This window comes from Lytechinus variegatus, chromosome 6, assembly GCF_018143015.1.
Source record: "Lytechinus variegatus isolate NC3 chromosome 6, Lvar_3.0, whole genome shotgun sequence".
NCBI classification, from domain to species: domain Eukaryota; kingdom Metazoa; phylum Echinodermata; class Echinoidea; order Temnopleuroida; family Toxopneustidae; genus Lytechinus; species Lytechinus variegatus.
Window position 1 is genome coordinate 41860982 of NC_054745.1, and position 18077 is coordinate 41879058.

Consider the following 18077-nt stretch of genomic DNA (forward strand, 5'->3'; position numbering starts at 1 on the left):
ATTTGGTCATGATAAGCAAAAATACAAATAAAGGATATTATTTGAAAGAGTTTTCATTTTGTTTTTTAAACTCGTAAGGATAAATATAAGACAGGATATGAGAGTATAATATGGGTGCTTTTTACTCTTTCCATTTTGATATGTCAACATCGTTTTACAGCTTAGGATATGATTTTTTTATAAATACTTCAAAATCTAAAAAAAAAACATTTTGAGCAATTTATTTGTTAGTGTTGGGGTAGCAGGCCAATCCTGAAGTTGCTTTGTTCTATGGTAACCATGATAGCTGTTAGTATAAATATTTGTCATGTGTATTCTATAATTCATATTGCCTTAGCATATTTATATGAGCTATAATTATCCTCTCTATGATATACGTTACTTTGATTATATTGATCTTCATATTTGTGTAACTTGTATCTATGCAGGAACGTGCGATTTTGAGATTAACTATTGCTCTTGGACACAAGATTATGATGATAATTTTGATTGGAACATCGGTAACAACGGATCCCCTGCGGAAGGCACAGGACCTCCTATCGATCATACGATGGGAACAAATTTAGGTATGGTTTTCATATAGATGCGCTTGAATGGTATATTGCAGAGTCGTAGCCGAGTGCAATATTCATGCTGATGAATGTAAATTATTTCTGATATACGACGACAGAAAATATTTTTATTTTACATTAGATACAAACAACTTTCTATTTAATACATTCGCAATGCATTTAGTTTTAAATACATGTAAAAACAACAAGGACATACAGAATCATTAAAATGTTTAATTGATTGATTGATCTATTTATTTATTCACTTACTTTTTTATTTACTTATTTACTTATTCATGTACTTACTTATTTATTCATTCACACATTCTTTCACAGTAAAATCCCTATTCAGCTACAAGGCTGTTTTACAAATGGGCCGTGCAAACAAAATGTGACTTAAATGATACTAGTGTTTTGTTATGACATCCATTAATGAAGTAAAATCTTCCTCTATACATTCATTCAAGTATTTTACCTTCAAAAAAGATACCAATAGATTCACGAACATCTAGATATATGAGACCTCCCCCTTAATTTCGATCCCTCACCAGGAATGTTTGCCTTCGTGTCTACGGCCAAGCCTCCCCGGTCGGCCGGTGAAGTAGCCCGGTTATTCAGTCCGGTGTATCCGGCAGCAGTCAGTGAATGCTTTACATTCTGGTATCACGTCTATGGGGATGATATAGGAACCTTAGAGATCCTCATCTATGACACCATCTCGGAGATATCGACTACCATCTGGCAGGCGAAAGGTTTGATTTGCGATGATCTTTCATGAAGCTTTTCTAAGCACGAATTTATGCACGACCATACACAATTAGTTCGCATTAGTTCTCATTGTTTATACCTTCTAATTCTTATGCATTATTCCAATTAATAGTTTACTTTAATTTGACTCTGTATTGTTACTTTGATTTTGTTGTGCTTTGTGAACGGAAAATGAATAATTCAAATCAAATAAACTACTACTAAGCAGACTTATCCCTGTACATTTTGAAGCAACTAATTTATCTGGTGTCTCAAGAAAGCGTTACTAAATTTCTCCTTTACCCGTTATTCCCCCCCCCCCCAAAAAAAAAAAATCAATTTAGTTACTGCTCAATTATTAGTACATACATGTAAACAATTTTACCTGTTTAGATCGCATTTGAATAATTTTAGCCACCATCCTGAAAACGTCGACATCAGTCGTGCTAACTGCGAACACCTTTATGAAAGATCACCGATGATGTATTTTGGGAGCAAGTATATGCATGTCTTATCAGAACTATAATGCAAGTGTTTTAGCATCGTTTTGTTGTGGGTCCCCATTAAACAAGAAATGCCACGAAGCTAATTAAAAATGAAAAAAGCTAAGAAATATATATTTAAAAAAAAATAATGATGAATAAAATATGTAATCAGGATGCAAGACTACGACTACTATTCGTAAAAATCAGTGGTATTTATTGCCTCTGTCCTTTACCCAACTTTCTCCGCCGTTCTAGTTGTTTTCTCACTCTCTCTCTCACTCTCTCTTATCCCTTTCTCTCTTTCTCCATTTTCGTTTAATACTGTCTACTGTTCCATCTCCATTTATCTCCTCTTCTCTCCCTTTTATCTCTTGTATCTCTTTGTGCTTGACTTTTTCTTTCTTGTCTTCTTTTCTCTCTTCTCCTTTGTATCCTGCCCCTCACTCCATTCTCTATACCCCTTTCCTGTCCATATTTCTCTTCCTTTTCTCTCCTCTCTCTCTCCTCTCTCCCTTTCTTTCCCCTCGTTTATCTCCCATGTCATATCCTCTCTTTTCTATATAGCTCATGAGAATATATGGCATTATTCACGTGCATCGATCATACCATCGCATCCATACCAGATCGTGGTGAGTGCCACCCTCGGGACTGGTAACTACGGTGACATTGCAATAGATGATCTCTCACTCCTCGATGATTCCTGCACCAGACCAGGTACCCAATAAGAATAGTACTCTTTTACACAAAAATATAACTAGTGCACACTCGCACTAGTCCTTGACGAATCCTGCACCAGGCCAAGTAGCCTTGGCAAAATTATATTCTTTCAAATAAAAACCCTTGGTGCACGCTTGTACTAGTCCTTGACAAATCTTGCACCAGATCAGGGAGCCATGGCAAAGCAATATTTTTTTAATCACTAGTGCACACTCTCACTAGTCCTGGACAAATCCAGCACCGGGCCGACGTAGCCATGAAGAAAATATTGTTTCAAACAAAACGAATCACTGGTGCACACTTTCTCTGGTTCTCGATGAATCCTGCTCGAGACCAGGTAGCCATGACAAAATAGTATTCTTTTTAAAACGGCTAGTGCACCTTGCACTAGTGGAAAGAAAACTGAAAGAAATAATACAGTGTATACTTCGTCAAAATATAAGATTTACTACATGTACGTTAGAGCGCTCGTTTTTTGTGTGTCCACATAGAACAAATTATGTGAACATGAGATTCACACGTGTCAAACGATCCAATAATCGTCGGCTCTGTGAACCAATACTCACATACATGGAGTTGCTTATGAAAATGTTTAATACTTGAAATACGTCATACTAGAAATGCTCAAGTTTTTTTTATGGTTATGTTAAACATAAGTTGATTCCTTTTCTTGTGCAACCTACCTGTTTTATATTTCGTAACCCTATTATATGTAATGATCTTTTTTCACTCAATCGGGTGTGGGAGGGAAGGCCTGTGGGCCATGGCCATTAAGTTGACCTATTCCCTACCCAGGCTAACTGGTTGGGTGAGAAAAGGTCTAAACACTATTTCTATTTTTGTAATATTTCTCAATCTTGCATTGTACATGTTTTCTTTTCGATTAAGTGCCGAATAAAATCATGATAATAATGATAATAAATTTAACATGGTAAACGCAAGTTCACGTTGTATTAATTGTACAATAATGAAGTGAAGCGAGAGCATAAGACTCAGATCAGAAGACTCGTATTATGTATATTTAAATATCTCAATTAAATTTTAAGCCTGCGTGTATACACGAAAAATTAACTGCGTTAGCACTGTCATTTTAGTATTAATTTCTAGTACGTTAAGGAATTAATCAATTGACATGCAGGGGTAAATCATGATTTTTATTTGGAGAGCCATTATTGATTGTGGTTTTTTTTTCAAAATGATTACAAATAGTATAAATTATGGAACACGAAAAAGGCGTTCCACGAGAAATATTATTCCGTGAGATGTATTTTACTGGAAAATTGTGTTGCCAGTTTATTGTAAGCACAAATTTTCAGCTTATGACGTTGCACCAAATAATTTACGACTTTTTTGTTTTCTTTTGGTATCTTAAGATATCTTAACTTGCGAACATTTATCACAGGCATGATAAGTGATTACAGTTTTTCTACTCACCCAGGTTTCTGCGATTTCGAGCAAGATAAATGTGGATGGACGGATGAAAGAGAAACAGATACTAAGGATTGGTTACGCAATAACGGCGTAACTCCATCACCATATACTGGACCTTCCTTTGATCACACAACGGGAACTGAACAAGGTTAGTGTGATAAGGTAGTGTTACTATTTTATCGTTTGAACCAATGTTGTGATATAAAGTCATAAAAGACATAAGACATCAATTACATGTACAAATAAAAAATGGTAATATTGATATATTGATGATAATAATAATGGTAATAATATTAATATATTATTGATAAAGGAATAGGAAGATACAAACAAGTAAGGAGATAAATGGATGTACAGAGCATTCAACAACTGGTAATACAATACTGGCTGAATTGAACTCTTTGATTAATTCACAACATAAAATGCTCAGATTAAGTAGGGAGGGGCCAATTCCACACTGTGCCTAATCCTAAATTGTTAGCGAGTGTGAACAGTATGTGAAAACAATGTCCACACTTAAAACATTCAGTGTGAGTGTTTTGCAGCGTGTTCACATATTAAATTAAGTCATCATAGATTTCACACTGTTAAAATGCTCGATCCCAACAGTGTGGATAGGAGTTCACATTTTGTGTCGCATTGAATTGAATTTATCTATTTCATTTCTAGTGGTGCTAAAATGTTGAGCCCCACCAGAAAATGCAGTGACTGGTGCGCTGAGTGTAATATGTACACATCATCACTACAATGTCCGGCGAGCACTGAGAAACAAACTTAAAGGAGAATGAAACCATTGGAACAAGATAGCTTGTGTGCAAAACAGAAAAAAGTCAAAGAAACGGATCAATGAAAGTTTGAGAAAATTCAGACAAATAATGAGAAAGTTATGAGCCTTTGAATATTCCGATCACTAATGCTATGGAGATAGCAAATTGGCAATGTGACAAAGATGTGTGATGTCACTTGTGAACAACTCTACCCATTACCTTAGGTTATATTTCACTTGAATTGCCTCTTATATCACATCTATCCATAGATCATGTGTTCTTTCTACATGAGGGCATGTAACGCATATTTTTTTAAGAATACATCATGGATAGAGAGTTTGTATCATCAAAAAAAAAAGCAAAAAGAGACATTTTGAGGGTATTTTATAGTCCACCAAAGGGAAAGTTGTTCATTAGTGACATCACACATCCTTGTCGCATTGCCAATGGGAAGATCTCCATGGAATCAGTGATTGCAATATTCAAATGCTCATAACTTTCTCATTATTTGTCTGATTTTCCTCAAAATTTCCTTATTCTTATTCTTTGATATTTCTGTTTCTACACAAGCCTATTTGTTCCAAAGGTTTCATTCCCCTTTAATTCAATGCAATATTTCCTCACATGACTTCACAATTAGGTATCTAAAAGATTGCAGGACGTGAACAGTTTTATATTGTTAATTTTCTGGTGGGATTTTCTAACTTTGTTAACCATTACAATGAAGTACGTTAAGCATTTTCAAGAATTCATCTCTGATATATTTGTACACAAGGGCTAACGACAGCTTAGTTATCGATATTTAAAATCATGTGTTATATATTCTGGGTTTTTTAGGGATGTACGTGTATTTTGAAGCAGATAACGGAGTATCGAATAGTTGGGCGGACCTGATCGGTGAAATCCTCAGCGCGTCTTCAGGATCATGTCTCACATTCTGGTACCATATGTTTGGCAATGGTAAGTATTCAGCCACTTCGTAGTTCCATTCTGCGAATGATTAGAAAATTCTGCGCATGATCAAAAGAAGGTAATTCATCCTAAAGTGACATGATGGTTTAATATTCAATGAGATACACACCAACTTTGAGGTTGGGCTATTTATATATTCTTTTGAATTTAGTTTTTTTACTAGATCCACAAAAACATCAATCTGTCAACTAGCGACTGGTAACAGTTCGTCAACATTGTTACAACACCATGCTAATGAACTCAATTTTAACTGCATAAAGTGTCAATTGGTCTGCTATTATATTTACCTGTTGTATTTCATATCTGCATTCCATTATATTTTTTCTTTACAATTTGAAATAATGAAATAAATGCACAATCATTTGACCAAACTTACTCGTCAATGTGCGAACTGCGAATTTGTATACTTAGTTTGAATGTTATTACTTACTACCTTATGTTATAGGTAAAAGTGGGGCAGAGCGACGCCTCGCCTTGAATATTAAATTTCATAAAATCGCCCTAGCAATAACTGATCATTGTGCTGATGCATCACAAAACGAAAATTTACATGTGGCCTGTCTCCTCTCTCTTTATGACATACTTCCCTGATTGCATCTCTTATCATTTTCAACGGTGACACGACTTTTGCTCTGGCGAAAATGTCTCCCAGCTACATTTCGTCTATAACATAGTGTTGGGGTTGCAATATGGTTTTATGCTAAGTTTAGGGTCAGGCTCAGGATAGGGTACAATATTGTTAAAACCGGGGTGAAGTTGGTTATTCCATTAAATATGTTGAGCAATTGTCGCGGGAGCAAATGCTTTGGAACCATTTTAACACGCATCCGGTGGAGAAAGGGGGGGGGGGGCTAATATAGCATGTAGTGAACATTGCATCAAAACAATACATGTGTGTGATCCTTGTGATATTCAATTTATTTTTTGGTTCTGTTTTTGTTGGATTATGTTGTTTAGCTGTTGGAAGTTTAGAAGTGTATACCATGGATGAAGATGACCAACAGTTTGGCCCTATCTGGAGCACATCGGGTTCACAAGGGGATGTATGGATCATGGGTAGTGCTGACGTCACGTTTGGTCGAGAATTCAGGGTACGTACATCAATAAAATATGTCTTACCAAATTCAGGAGTCATCTATGAATATGGAATGGGGTTTTTTTCAGTCACTTGTAAGTCTTTATTCATACAAAATGAAGAGGATTGGGGTAAAAAAATATCATTGGAGGAAAAACAAAGGATATTTTTTTAATCTGAAATTGAAGATACTTTGGATTAAATTTCCATTTTTCAGCATGCCTGTCTCATTTCAAGAAGGTTAATGTTCTATATGGTTAATAACACACGCCACACCTCAAGGCAAATCTTTGGAGGGGTACAGCGCACCCCAGCACCCCCGCTTCCAATGGCCATGGGCTTCATTCAAAACCTACCTGTAACACACATACACAGAACCTTACAGTGAGATTTTCTAGATTTAAACCTACAAACATATTAGAACAAATACCAGAACAAATGAATTCGTGTTTCTAATTTCTCAATCCTCTTCTTTAGGATAAGACATTCCTTTTTCGTCAAAACTAGGGGTAGATTGCTTCAGGGGGATGTTCTGGTTAGAATGCAATTTATGCTTACTTTGCATATTTCACAAATGCCCCTTTCACGTTGTTGCGAACTTCATGTACCTACACTGTTTCTTAGTCATGCAGATCGCACTACCATGACTGCCATTGGTGCCCTATAATCAGTTCAATAGAATATATGATGTTCTCCTTGGCAAAACTCTTATAAAATACATGTATAATGGGCATTTGTTTAATAATAATCTTTTTTTATATATTGCATACTTCCCTTTAATTTGCCTTAAGTGGAAATGAACGGGCCAAAACTTATGGCTTTATTTTGGTTTGTAGATTGTTTTTAGGGCTACTGGTACAGATGGGACAGAGGGTGATATTGCCTTGGACGACATTGATATACAAATAGGAGAATGTAGCGATGGAGAAGGACCAACGGCTATACCAGTAGTTCGTAAGTTTATCACTTATAATATATCGTCAATGTATTCCTTCAAGAAATAGTCGATAAATTTCTCCAAACTGTAGTAAAAAAAAATGACAATGTCCCACCATGTGTCCCGAAAAAGTATTTACAATCTATAGGAAAATATGAAATTATCTACTCACTGTAGAATTCAAACATTTTAACAATATGAATCATTATCATTATTATTTTGTTTGGCGTCACCTTTGCCTGGGAAGCAAAAAGCGAACTGAATCAATGTGACCCGCAGGTCTCTCCTTTCTATACAACATATTTTGGGAGTGCAGCTTCACATTATTCACTGTGTAAGAAGATGATCTTCACCTACTGTGTCATATTGCCCCTCTACACATCAGAACAGAGGTGTCAACACAAGCAAGAACATTACCCTCTTCATCCTTTCTATAACGATAAACCTCCCAAAAGAGATGTAACTTGTTCCTTGATAGCCCTGCTCACAGTCTAAGGTTCTCCCTATAATGGTTCAACCACATTCAATCTGTGACACACAACCTGTCTTATGGACCCAGCGAATCACCCCCCCCCCCTGTCCCCAGGTTGAAGTGACATGGTGTTCGAAATTAAAGATGCATGTATTACCAATGTATTTGCAATTGTTCATCATGATGAAAAAGGAGATGAATAATAACAAAAAAAAAGACTTTGCAAAATGATCGAAGTGAGAACAGAGATTTTTTTTGTTTTGATATGGCCTTAGGTACAGTGTATGTGGCATTTGGCAAAATGGTATATTTTCCATTGAGAATAAAGCATAAAATTGGCAGGTTTTGATCCTTTCTCAAAATTACAACATATTGCTTTCTTGCTTCTTCTTAGCAATGGCCTGTACATTCGAAAGCAACCTGTGTTCATACACCCAACTTGATAGTGACCAATTCGACTGGACAAGAACCTTCTGGCTAACCGACACTGAAAGCACCGGTCCATCTTTTGACCACACCCGTGGGGACAGTAACGGATATTACGTCTACATAGATTCAACAAGCCGTACCCCTGGCGACAGGGCACAGCTTGCAGCTCCGACACAGAACCCGACCGGCACGGGATCACCTAAGTGCTTGGTGTTCTGGTATCATATGTACGGGGCGGAAGTCGATAGATTAAACGTGTATCTGAGGCTGTTCAAGTCAGGAGTTGTAGAAGATGATCTCATCTTTACCAAGTATGGTTCACAAGGGAATCAATGGATCAAAGCAGAGAAAGAGATCACCACGAATTATAACTGGATGGTGAGTGCTTGCATATTATTGATTGGAACATAGTTTGCATGATCTTTAAGACATGGCAAAGGTCACGCTAACCTTATGTTCTATGATATGAATATAATATCCCTGATAAAAAAATCAGTGCCATGTTGTTCATTTTAAGTCCACAAAGGGTTGTAAAATATTGATACCTGGTAGGTAATAATTTGTTTGAATAATGGAGGCATCTGATTGGGGCAGCCGTGGTAGAATATGGTTAGAAACATTATTTTGTTCTGAGAGTTTTAATGATGCATGTTGTTCTTATCCTTTCGTTTTTCTGTAGATTATCTATGAAGGTATAAATGGAGGTCAATATGGTGATATCGCACTGGATGATTTAAATCTATACGATGGTGTATGTCCAACACAAGGTAAATTATTTTTCCTATTTTCACATGTTTCCTTCGTTCTCTTTGCTAAAAAGGGTCTGTATTCATATGGCATATGTCCTCTTTTTGGCGGGGGTTCTCCTCTTATTATAATTTAGTATATCCATATAAGCTGTAAAATGTCCACTGTGCATATAATCAACTAAGTAAGTAAGCTAATGCCTCCTTCATATTGTCTAGCGATCCGTTCCCAACGCCGTGATTTACCTTTTTAACTGATCGCGAAAATTATGAAACCAATCAAAACATTTATATGATCAGTAGGATTGCCATTTATCTTAAACGATATGTGACGATCACTACCATAATTCCAGAATTAAAGGACAAATCCACCCCAACAAAAAATTTATTTGAATAAAAAGAGAAAAATCCAACAAGCAGAACACTGAAAATTTCATCAAAATCGGATGTGGAATACGAAAGTTATAATACTTTAAATGTTCGCTCAATTTCACAAAACTGTTTAAATTGCAGAGGAAATCGTGACGGCAGAGTAAATTAAAATTTTGTATAACAAATTAAAAAAAACCTTCACCACGTGGACAAAGGGTAAGATGAGCCAAGTATTTTGTATAGTACATGCTGCCATCAATAGTGATGAATAAAGCATGAATTGTATGGTCATGGATTAATTTCTTTCCTTTTTTGTCAGTTGAGTGTGATTTCGAGGTCGATTTTTGTTTCTGGACGCAAGAACCATCTAGCTCGTGGAAGTGGCTACGGAATGCAGGTTCAACACCCAGTAGCAGCACTGGGCCATCACGTGATCACTCAACAGGCACTTCGTTTGGTAAATGATAGATAATGATACCATTTGGAAGCATCAGGGGTAGTTTGGGTCTGGGTTGGGACAGCACTGTAAGATTATCTTTCTTGCTTGAATCTTAGCTTTAAAAAAACAAAGTGTTGATCGACATATAACCAGTATACTCTGATCGTCATTCACAGTGCAGTTCCTAAAGGCATAGAGGCTAAAAAAATAGCACAGATGACTTAACAGGACCACAAGAGATAGGTCCATCTTTTACTTTCACATTCTTTAACCCACAGTGAGCTTTGGACAGACACCACGGCTTTTTTAGTAATATAATGTCTTGAGTCCGCAAATATTATTTTTCTCTACCATAAGGTTACTACGCATACGTGAGTGCTTCTACTGCTGCTACTGGTTCTAAGGCACTTCTCTACAGTCCCATCTACCTTGATACAGATTTGGAATGCCTGAGGTTTTGGTATCATATGTATGGCAGTGACTTGGGTCAACTGACTGTTTATACAGAAGATCAAGTCACACTAAGTAACAGTGATCCTTTGTTCATAAGAAATGGTAAATATAACTAAGGCTAACTCCTGCCCCCAAACTATTCTGATTCATTTACTCTTTTATTTCATCTATTTTTGTTCTCTCTAATTACTACCTCATGCACATGTTTCCATTTGTGATATAAAACCGTGTGTGCGTGTGTGTGTGTGTGCATGTGTGCTATTTGACTTTTAACCTTGACTCATTCAATACATGTATATTTATCTCATTGACTATACGGTAATTATTCAGTTCCCCAGTGCCTTACAAACTTAGAATGTAAAAAATAAGTGATCCAAAATATTGACATTTGGACGATTTCATACAATCGTTATTATCTACTTACTCAAGGCCTTGAAACAATTTTTTTAATGAAAAGTATATATCCTTTTCAAAATAATAGATTTTTTGTCATCCTTTACCGTTGGAAATCTCTTGCCTGTTCTTGGGCTTGATAAATTTTCAGTGAGGGAAATGTCAATTAATTTACCTCTGTGGAAGGCTTTTTCTTTTTATGTGCCATTTGGAACCAATTTACTTTAAGAGATTGACCAATCCCTCCGCACAAATATAATAGTTTTTGGATTTGTTCCTGTTATCTGTATATCAATTTGTCAAATCTTGTTATTATGTTAGGTCCTTCTGATGATTCCTGGAGGTTTGGTCAGGTTAGTATATCATCATCTCATCGTTATAAAGCTGTAATTGAAGCTACACGTGGTGATGGTGTCCAGGGAGATATCGCTATTGATGATGTCGAGATCATCAGAGGGGCGTGTCCACCTCCAGGTCAGTTTCTCAATTCTATTCATTTTGTTTCTGTTTCTGTTTGTGGTAACTCCCGTAGGAACTCGGCATGACAGCATCTTGCTGGTAAACGCCAAGCTGGTATGTAACCAATTACCTTGGAAGCATTTATGTCTAGGTTAATAAGTCATATTGGCTGACCTTATACACGACTGATATTACTACTGGGCATTCTTATCAAAGTGGAGACAATGGTGGCGTGGGGATTCGAACTCAAACCTTGCGATTATATGCTCTAACCACTGGACCACACGACCCGTGTTATCAAATACAAAAAGCAAGTGTTTTATTTGTCTAAACATCAATAGTGCAGTGATTTAATAAGATATGACTTACATGTACACTGAGGGATTGTATGGACAGTTGAAGTTATTAAACCTTTTGAAATGGGTCAGTCTTGAAGATAAGTACTAAAGATTTGGTATAGATACAATCAGGGAAAGATTGTAATAGGTTGATTCAGTATATATTTTCATGTAATATTTGGTCATCCCTTCCGTCTTATGCCGTCCACTTTCACTTCCCATGATTCTTTCAAAGGTTCGCCACCTTCCATCCTCATAATATCATAATTCTCATTCATTATTGCAGGGTTCTGCGATTTCCAAAGTGATCTTTGCGGCTGGTCCCAAGAGGTAGTCCAGGACCAGTGGGATTGGCTTAGAACATCTGGAGGAACAGACAGTCCTAATACAGGACCACAGGTAGACCACACCTATGGAACAGGGGAAGGTATGTAGATGATCTCATCATTTTTATCTTAATTCATTTATTTCATTCGTCTTCTTTACCCAGGGTAGGCTGTTCAGTGATTGAAACATTGTCAACCAAGCCCCTGTGCAATCCATATATTACCCTTAATAAATCTTTGTAAAAAAAAACACTGACTCCGTGAAGGCAACAGTCAATTATTTTGATCAAGCACCACTCTGAGTCTGTTTCAAACCATGCAAAAAAGTATTAAAGGTAATATTATGCTCCTGCCTTTCAATTTAAATAAGTCTATCCAATAACAAAGAACCATATTATCAATGGGAATATGGAAATTGTTATAAAACAAATATTACTCTCTTCTAATACTACACTCTTTTTAAGTTTCTTTAAAAAAATGCAGTATGTAGACTATTCAAAACGGTAGATTCTTTGTGACGTTACAATGTCTTATTTCAGGTTTTTACATCTATTTTGAGAACTCCTTTGTGACGTCATCCAATCTTGGACAGTCAGCAATCCTGAATAGTGAACATTTCAGTCCTGTAGACTCCGCTTGCCTCAGCTTCTGGTACTATATGTATGGAGATGGTTAGTAATTATGACGTTGATTGTTGTGTGATTCCACTTTGTCTGTTGAAATCACATGATATTAGGCCTGGAGAACCTTTTTAACCTCATCCACTGTATAGGTATAGTAATGGTTTATTGAAAATTAATTTAGAGCCAAAGGCTGAATTTCAGAATATTTTACAAAACAAGTACAATAATATATTATCAATTGCATAATGACACAGTGCTTAAGAAATTAAAATATTTAAAAAGAAACTTGCCCAAATAGATGGATACAGGATTTTTTTGTATCCATGCATAATCAAGATTTATATAAACAGTTATCATATATACAATTAGAATATTAATAGCAAGTACATTGGTCAAATTTATCAAGCAAATGCCTCAAATGGTTGTATGACATTAATTTCGCTCGCGCATCAATTGCTCTGATGGAAAATCTGCATATTAAGCCAAACAAACCTAACCTCCAAAACTAAATAAATCCTAATCATATTTTTCACATTTATAACCAAGAACTTAATTACAATCCTAACTCTAACTCTATGCCCTCTTAGATAGTAGGACGGGCACAGGAGCACACGTCGTTTCACCTTCTCAAATATCATATTCCATAGTAGGGTGAGCGATATACCAATGATACACGTATCAAGGGTGTGGAAAGTGGTCCCTTTCTTTCCCTTATTTTATACTTCTTTCTACCCTTTACATCGTATGCATGGACATCGCCCGCTTGGTGAAAAATAACCCTTCAGCCTTCAGGTGATTTTTTTTTTGGGGGGGGGGTATCAGCATACAGTATGTACCTTATACCGGTCGTGTCCCTCGCTTTCTAACCTGGCTCAAAATCCATTTTTATCACTCCCTTATTTATTTTCTTTACCTCCTCTTCTTGTCAGATGTTGGTGATCTTGAGGCTTGGATGGACTATACTTCCGGTCAATCAAGAAAGCATCTTTGGTCTAAGGAAGGAGAGGAATATTTTGCATGGAGGAATGTTAAAATAGATCTGAGCAGTCAGAGTGAATTTAGGGTAAGCCCTTTACTCCTTAACAAACTTATGATTTTAATCGAATATGATGTTTATGGTTTTACCTGGTGGATGTTTCATGAAGCTGTTGAAATAAGAGTGACTTTAAGAACGACTGGTGGTCATTTATTGTGGTAAATGGTATATGCCAAACTGTTCATTGGCAATGGCTTAGCGAGTAAGAAAGGATTACCAGCCATGTGTAAAGTCGCTCTTAACTTCGAGTTTATAAAATGGCACCCGGGTATGAGAGGGTGTCAGTACTTCTTGACAGAGAGTAAAATAAAAAGGAACTCTCTGTAATAATCATTCTACCATCTCAAAGAATTGTGCGATGACATATATCTCTTTTAAAAAAATATCTCCATATGTTTGAAATGTTTAGTTGGGAGGATATTTTTTCAACATGTATGTTTTCCATTTATATAGACAGTATATGCAGACGCTACTGTGCAGTATACTGATAATCAAACCTTGGTTTAAATATACTTCCACACTATTTAGTCTATAGCCGTCAGACATGCACAAGCTGCAAATCGCCAATGCATGCAAGGCAATAGAACTGACAGCTAAGATGGCGGTGCTATGATGTTATCGCACAATGCCTATTGCCACAGAATATGAAGTAAAAACTCTGAATTTTTTAATACATTTTCGTTTTGGTTTATTGATTTACCATAAATAATCTTAATATTGAATTTCCTATAACACAGATTCAGCTTTCAGCTGTAGCAAGGTTTGTTGGAGATCAAGGCGACATTGCAGTAGATGACTTAGACATTGAAATGAATGGATGTTCAGATATTGGAACAGCGCCCCCAATGGCCACAACGAAACCAACTGCCGGTAAAGACTCAGCTCACGATGGCTAAATTAATATCACAATTTACGTGTAATATTTGACAAATTGAGAAGGTGTATATCACCTATCAAGACCATAACAAGCATCTGGCAAGTGGCACGTGCGTTATAAGGTGCAGTTGTTACAGAATAGTTTCGTGCAGTTCATTATGATAATGATGATGGTGGTGATGGTGATGAACACCAGGAAAAATCATTCAAAGGCGCCAGCTTCCCTATCATGTCACACCTATACAAGGTTGCTGGAATAGGTGGGTCTTTGGGTCAGATTTGAAGGTCATACTATTGGTAATGAATTCCAAAGCCGAGGAGCATCTGACGAAAAGTTAATCATTCATGATCTTTTTATATGGATGTCTGCAATTACCTGTCATCGATATTTGTATTTTGTAATAATTTCAATTATGTTTTGCTTTTCTTAAACCATTATTTTCATGAATTGTACATTGATTTTAGTTGGTGGGCTTAATTATTTTGATGAAGCATATTGTGTTTTAACCTTCTAAAATTATCATTATCTTAAATTGTACCTTGATCCTCGAGGAACGTTTAGCCTATCTCGCGAAATGTCCGTCATAACTGCAGGACAAATAGTATTCGAATACATGTGCATTATTTATTGCATGGACTTCGAGTTCCAACTTTACCACTAACAGATGTTTAGCATCAAAGAATATGACGTACTTGAAGTCACATTTACCCTAATCTTATGACAATGCTTCACAATTTCCTCTTCACTCTAGCTCCTGTGCTATCTATCTGTAACTTTGAGGTGGATTGGTGTGACTTCACAGTCTTGACGCCGAACTCACTCTCCTGGAATCGAGGATCTGGCAAACGATCATCATATAGTGGACCATCAGTGGACCACACCTTGGGGAGTACCTCAGGTAAGCTGTGAACCGCCACCATGGCCAACCCGACACAAATATTAAGTCCCAGGGATGATTTGCTTACAGGATGGGGATAATAATTTAGTGTTGTGGTTAATATCATGCTTTTCACACTGCAATTTTTTCCTTCATCCCGGGAAATTGATGGTGCTAAAGGGGGGGGTCTTCCTGGGGTTAAGCTTAGCCCACTTCGTTTTCACACTGTGTTTTAGCAAAGTGGCCTAGCACGGAAATGGTACTGTACTATCTGGCCCTGCAAAAAAGCAGGGTTAGCCGGCTTATTGCGGTGCTAAGAGATGCAGTGTGAAACGAAACTGGGCTGAGGAAGAGTGGGGCTAAGCATTAGCCATTCACTGAAGTCGAAATTGCATGTTAATCGTGCGCTGTTTGGTGAAATCATAAATATTCATAAGCTGTTAACCCCGGCTAAGCCGGGCTTAAGAAATACAGTGTGAATCCAAAAACAAAATGGAGTTAGGGATAGTGCAGGGTTATAATAATAATAATATAGGATATTTATATTGCGCACATTTCCACCTTGTTAGGTGCTCAAGGCGCTCCTATATTACCCGGCTAAGCTAGGCGTTCATAGCGCACACAGCTTCTTAAGGAATTACTTCCTACCGGTACCCATTTTACCTCACCTGGGTCGAGTGCAGCACATTGTGGATCAGTTTCTTGCTGAAGGAAATTACGCCATGGCTGGGATTCGAACCCAAGACCCTCTAATGATAGTATGGAAATACAGTGTTAAAAGCATAATATTGTGGTGGATGTGGTAATGATGGGGATTGATGTTGTTGAATTACATTGTAATTACCAATGTTGATTAAATGTTTCTGGTGTGAGTGTTATTATGATGACGATGATGATTGGGAGGAGGTAGAAGATGCTGATGTTTGTGTTAATTATATTCACCATGGTGACACTGCCGATTAGATATGATCATGATAGTGGTGATGCTGGTGATTATGTTGTTGGTGATGATGTTCATTACGATGATATTATGTTTTTGAAAAAAGGGGATGATGAGGCGATTGTGATAGTTCTAAAGAATATAATTTTGTTCTTGTTACTCTAAAATGATGATAAAGTAAAAAGAAAAAAAATATGTCGGCTCCAATGATATCAATATTCATTTTATTCAATCATGGGATAAGTTCGAACTTTTCGTTTCAAAGACAATCTGACATATATCATCAGCCTTTGCTCTATGATTCTGCATGTTTGTTAACAATTTTCAATAGGATACTACATATATCTGGATACCTCTACTGGTAGTAGTGGGGACTATGCCCAGCTTTTATCAGGGACAATAACACCAAGCTCTGATGGCGTCTGCCTATTATGGTGGTATAACATGAACGGACCTGATATCAATAAGTTAGAGGTTTGGAAGTACGGATCAATCAAGGAATGGGTAAGGGTTGGGCACCAGGGACCGGACTGGAAGCAAGGACAGCTCTTCCTCACAGGCAGCTTCAGGGTAAGTTTTAACACCATTTTCAAATTTCAATCTGCAAATTGGCATTGACAATTAAATCTCATAACCTACTTAGTTAAAAAAATGAATTAATGAATAGACCAGCTCTTCCTCAAATACAGCTACAGAATAAGTTTTTACACCATTTCAAATTTCACTCCGCGAATTGGCAATGACTTTTGAAATAATATCAACGTCATAAATTTAATTTCGGAAACAAGAAAGATGGCCCTACTAAAAGTTAATGATAAAAAGAGCAATTCTTCCTCAGAGCTTCAGAATAAGATTTTGTACATATTTTTTTTTCAAATTCAACCCCGCAAATTGGCAAAGAATTTTGATCCTATAACCAAAATGTATTTAATTTTAGAAAAAAGGAAAATAATTACATCAATATAATTGATAACAAAAAAAACTCTTCCTCAAGTGCTCCTTGAGGGTAAGCGCTAAAGCCTTTTTTTCAAATTCACACTGCAAATTGTCAATTATTATGTTGTCTCAGATCTCATACGCTACAAAAAAAATCACATACGCTACAAAAATACAGTATCTAAAAATCGCCCTACATTGAATGTTACACAAGCAGAGAAAAAAACATGACAGATGAGCATGAATCAAGATGATTTTTTTTTATCCTAGGAATTGTCAACAATGCATTTATCACAAGTTTTGACTTTAATTTCAATTTCCTGAGAAAACACCGACCTCTGACTGCTACTTTGGAAAGTTACAAATTTTCCATTTTGGCAAGGTTCATAAAGTGGTCCCCAGTGACCCATTTCATTAAACCGGTTGCGATTACAAATTTGTATTAATAGTTACAAGCTACTGAAATACATTGTTCTGATTGGCTGTTAGTAAGTACGCGTATGTAATAAAAATTATGCATTCGTTATTATACCAATTCCTTAAGAAACAGGACCAAGTTCTTCCGTAACCTATACAAAGTATAATAGATACCAAATCACCAGTCTTAATGAATGAGTGAACGATTTACTAAATCAAGGTTTTTTGCTCCTTTCGAGTTTCGAAATAAATGTGGTTTATT

General features: G+C 36.5%; 1 protein-coding gene and 1 long non-coding RNA gene across 2 annotated transcripts; both read left to right on the forward strand.

The window, feature by feature from the left end:
* Positions 1-1198: 1198 nt before the first annotated feature.
* LOC121416659 lies at positions 1199-4038 on the forward strand. The gene is made up of 3 exons (XR_005970227.1): positions 1199-1303; positions 2348-2497; positions 3939-4038. It is a non-coding gene; the product is annotated as an uncharacterized LOC121416659 (long non-coding RNA).
* A 21-nt stretch (positions 4039-4059) lies between these two features.
* LOC121417842 (MAM and LDL-receptor class A domain-containing protein 1-like) lies at positions 4060-17966 on the forward strand. The gene is made up of 16 exons (XM_041611574.1): positions 4060-4079; positions 5536-5658; positions 6628-6761; positions 7582-7699; positions 8549-8961; positions 9263-9350; positions 10021-10158; positions 10498-10695; positions 11308-11460; positions 12070-12210; positions 12649-12780; positions 13662-13795; positions 14506-14638; positions 15397-15543; positions 16794-17032; positions 17943-17966. The coding sequence occupies exons 2-16, from the start codon at positions 5538-5540 to the stop codon at positions 17964-17966; spliced, it is 2313 nt and encodes a 770-aa protein (XP_041467508.1). The 5' UTR covers positions 4060-4079; positions 5536-5537.
* Positions 17967-18077: the final 111 nt, after the last annotated feature.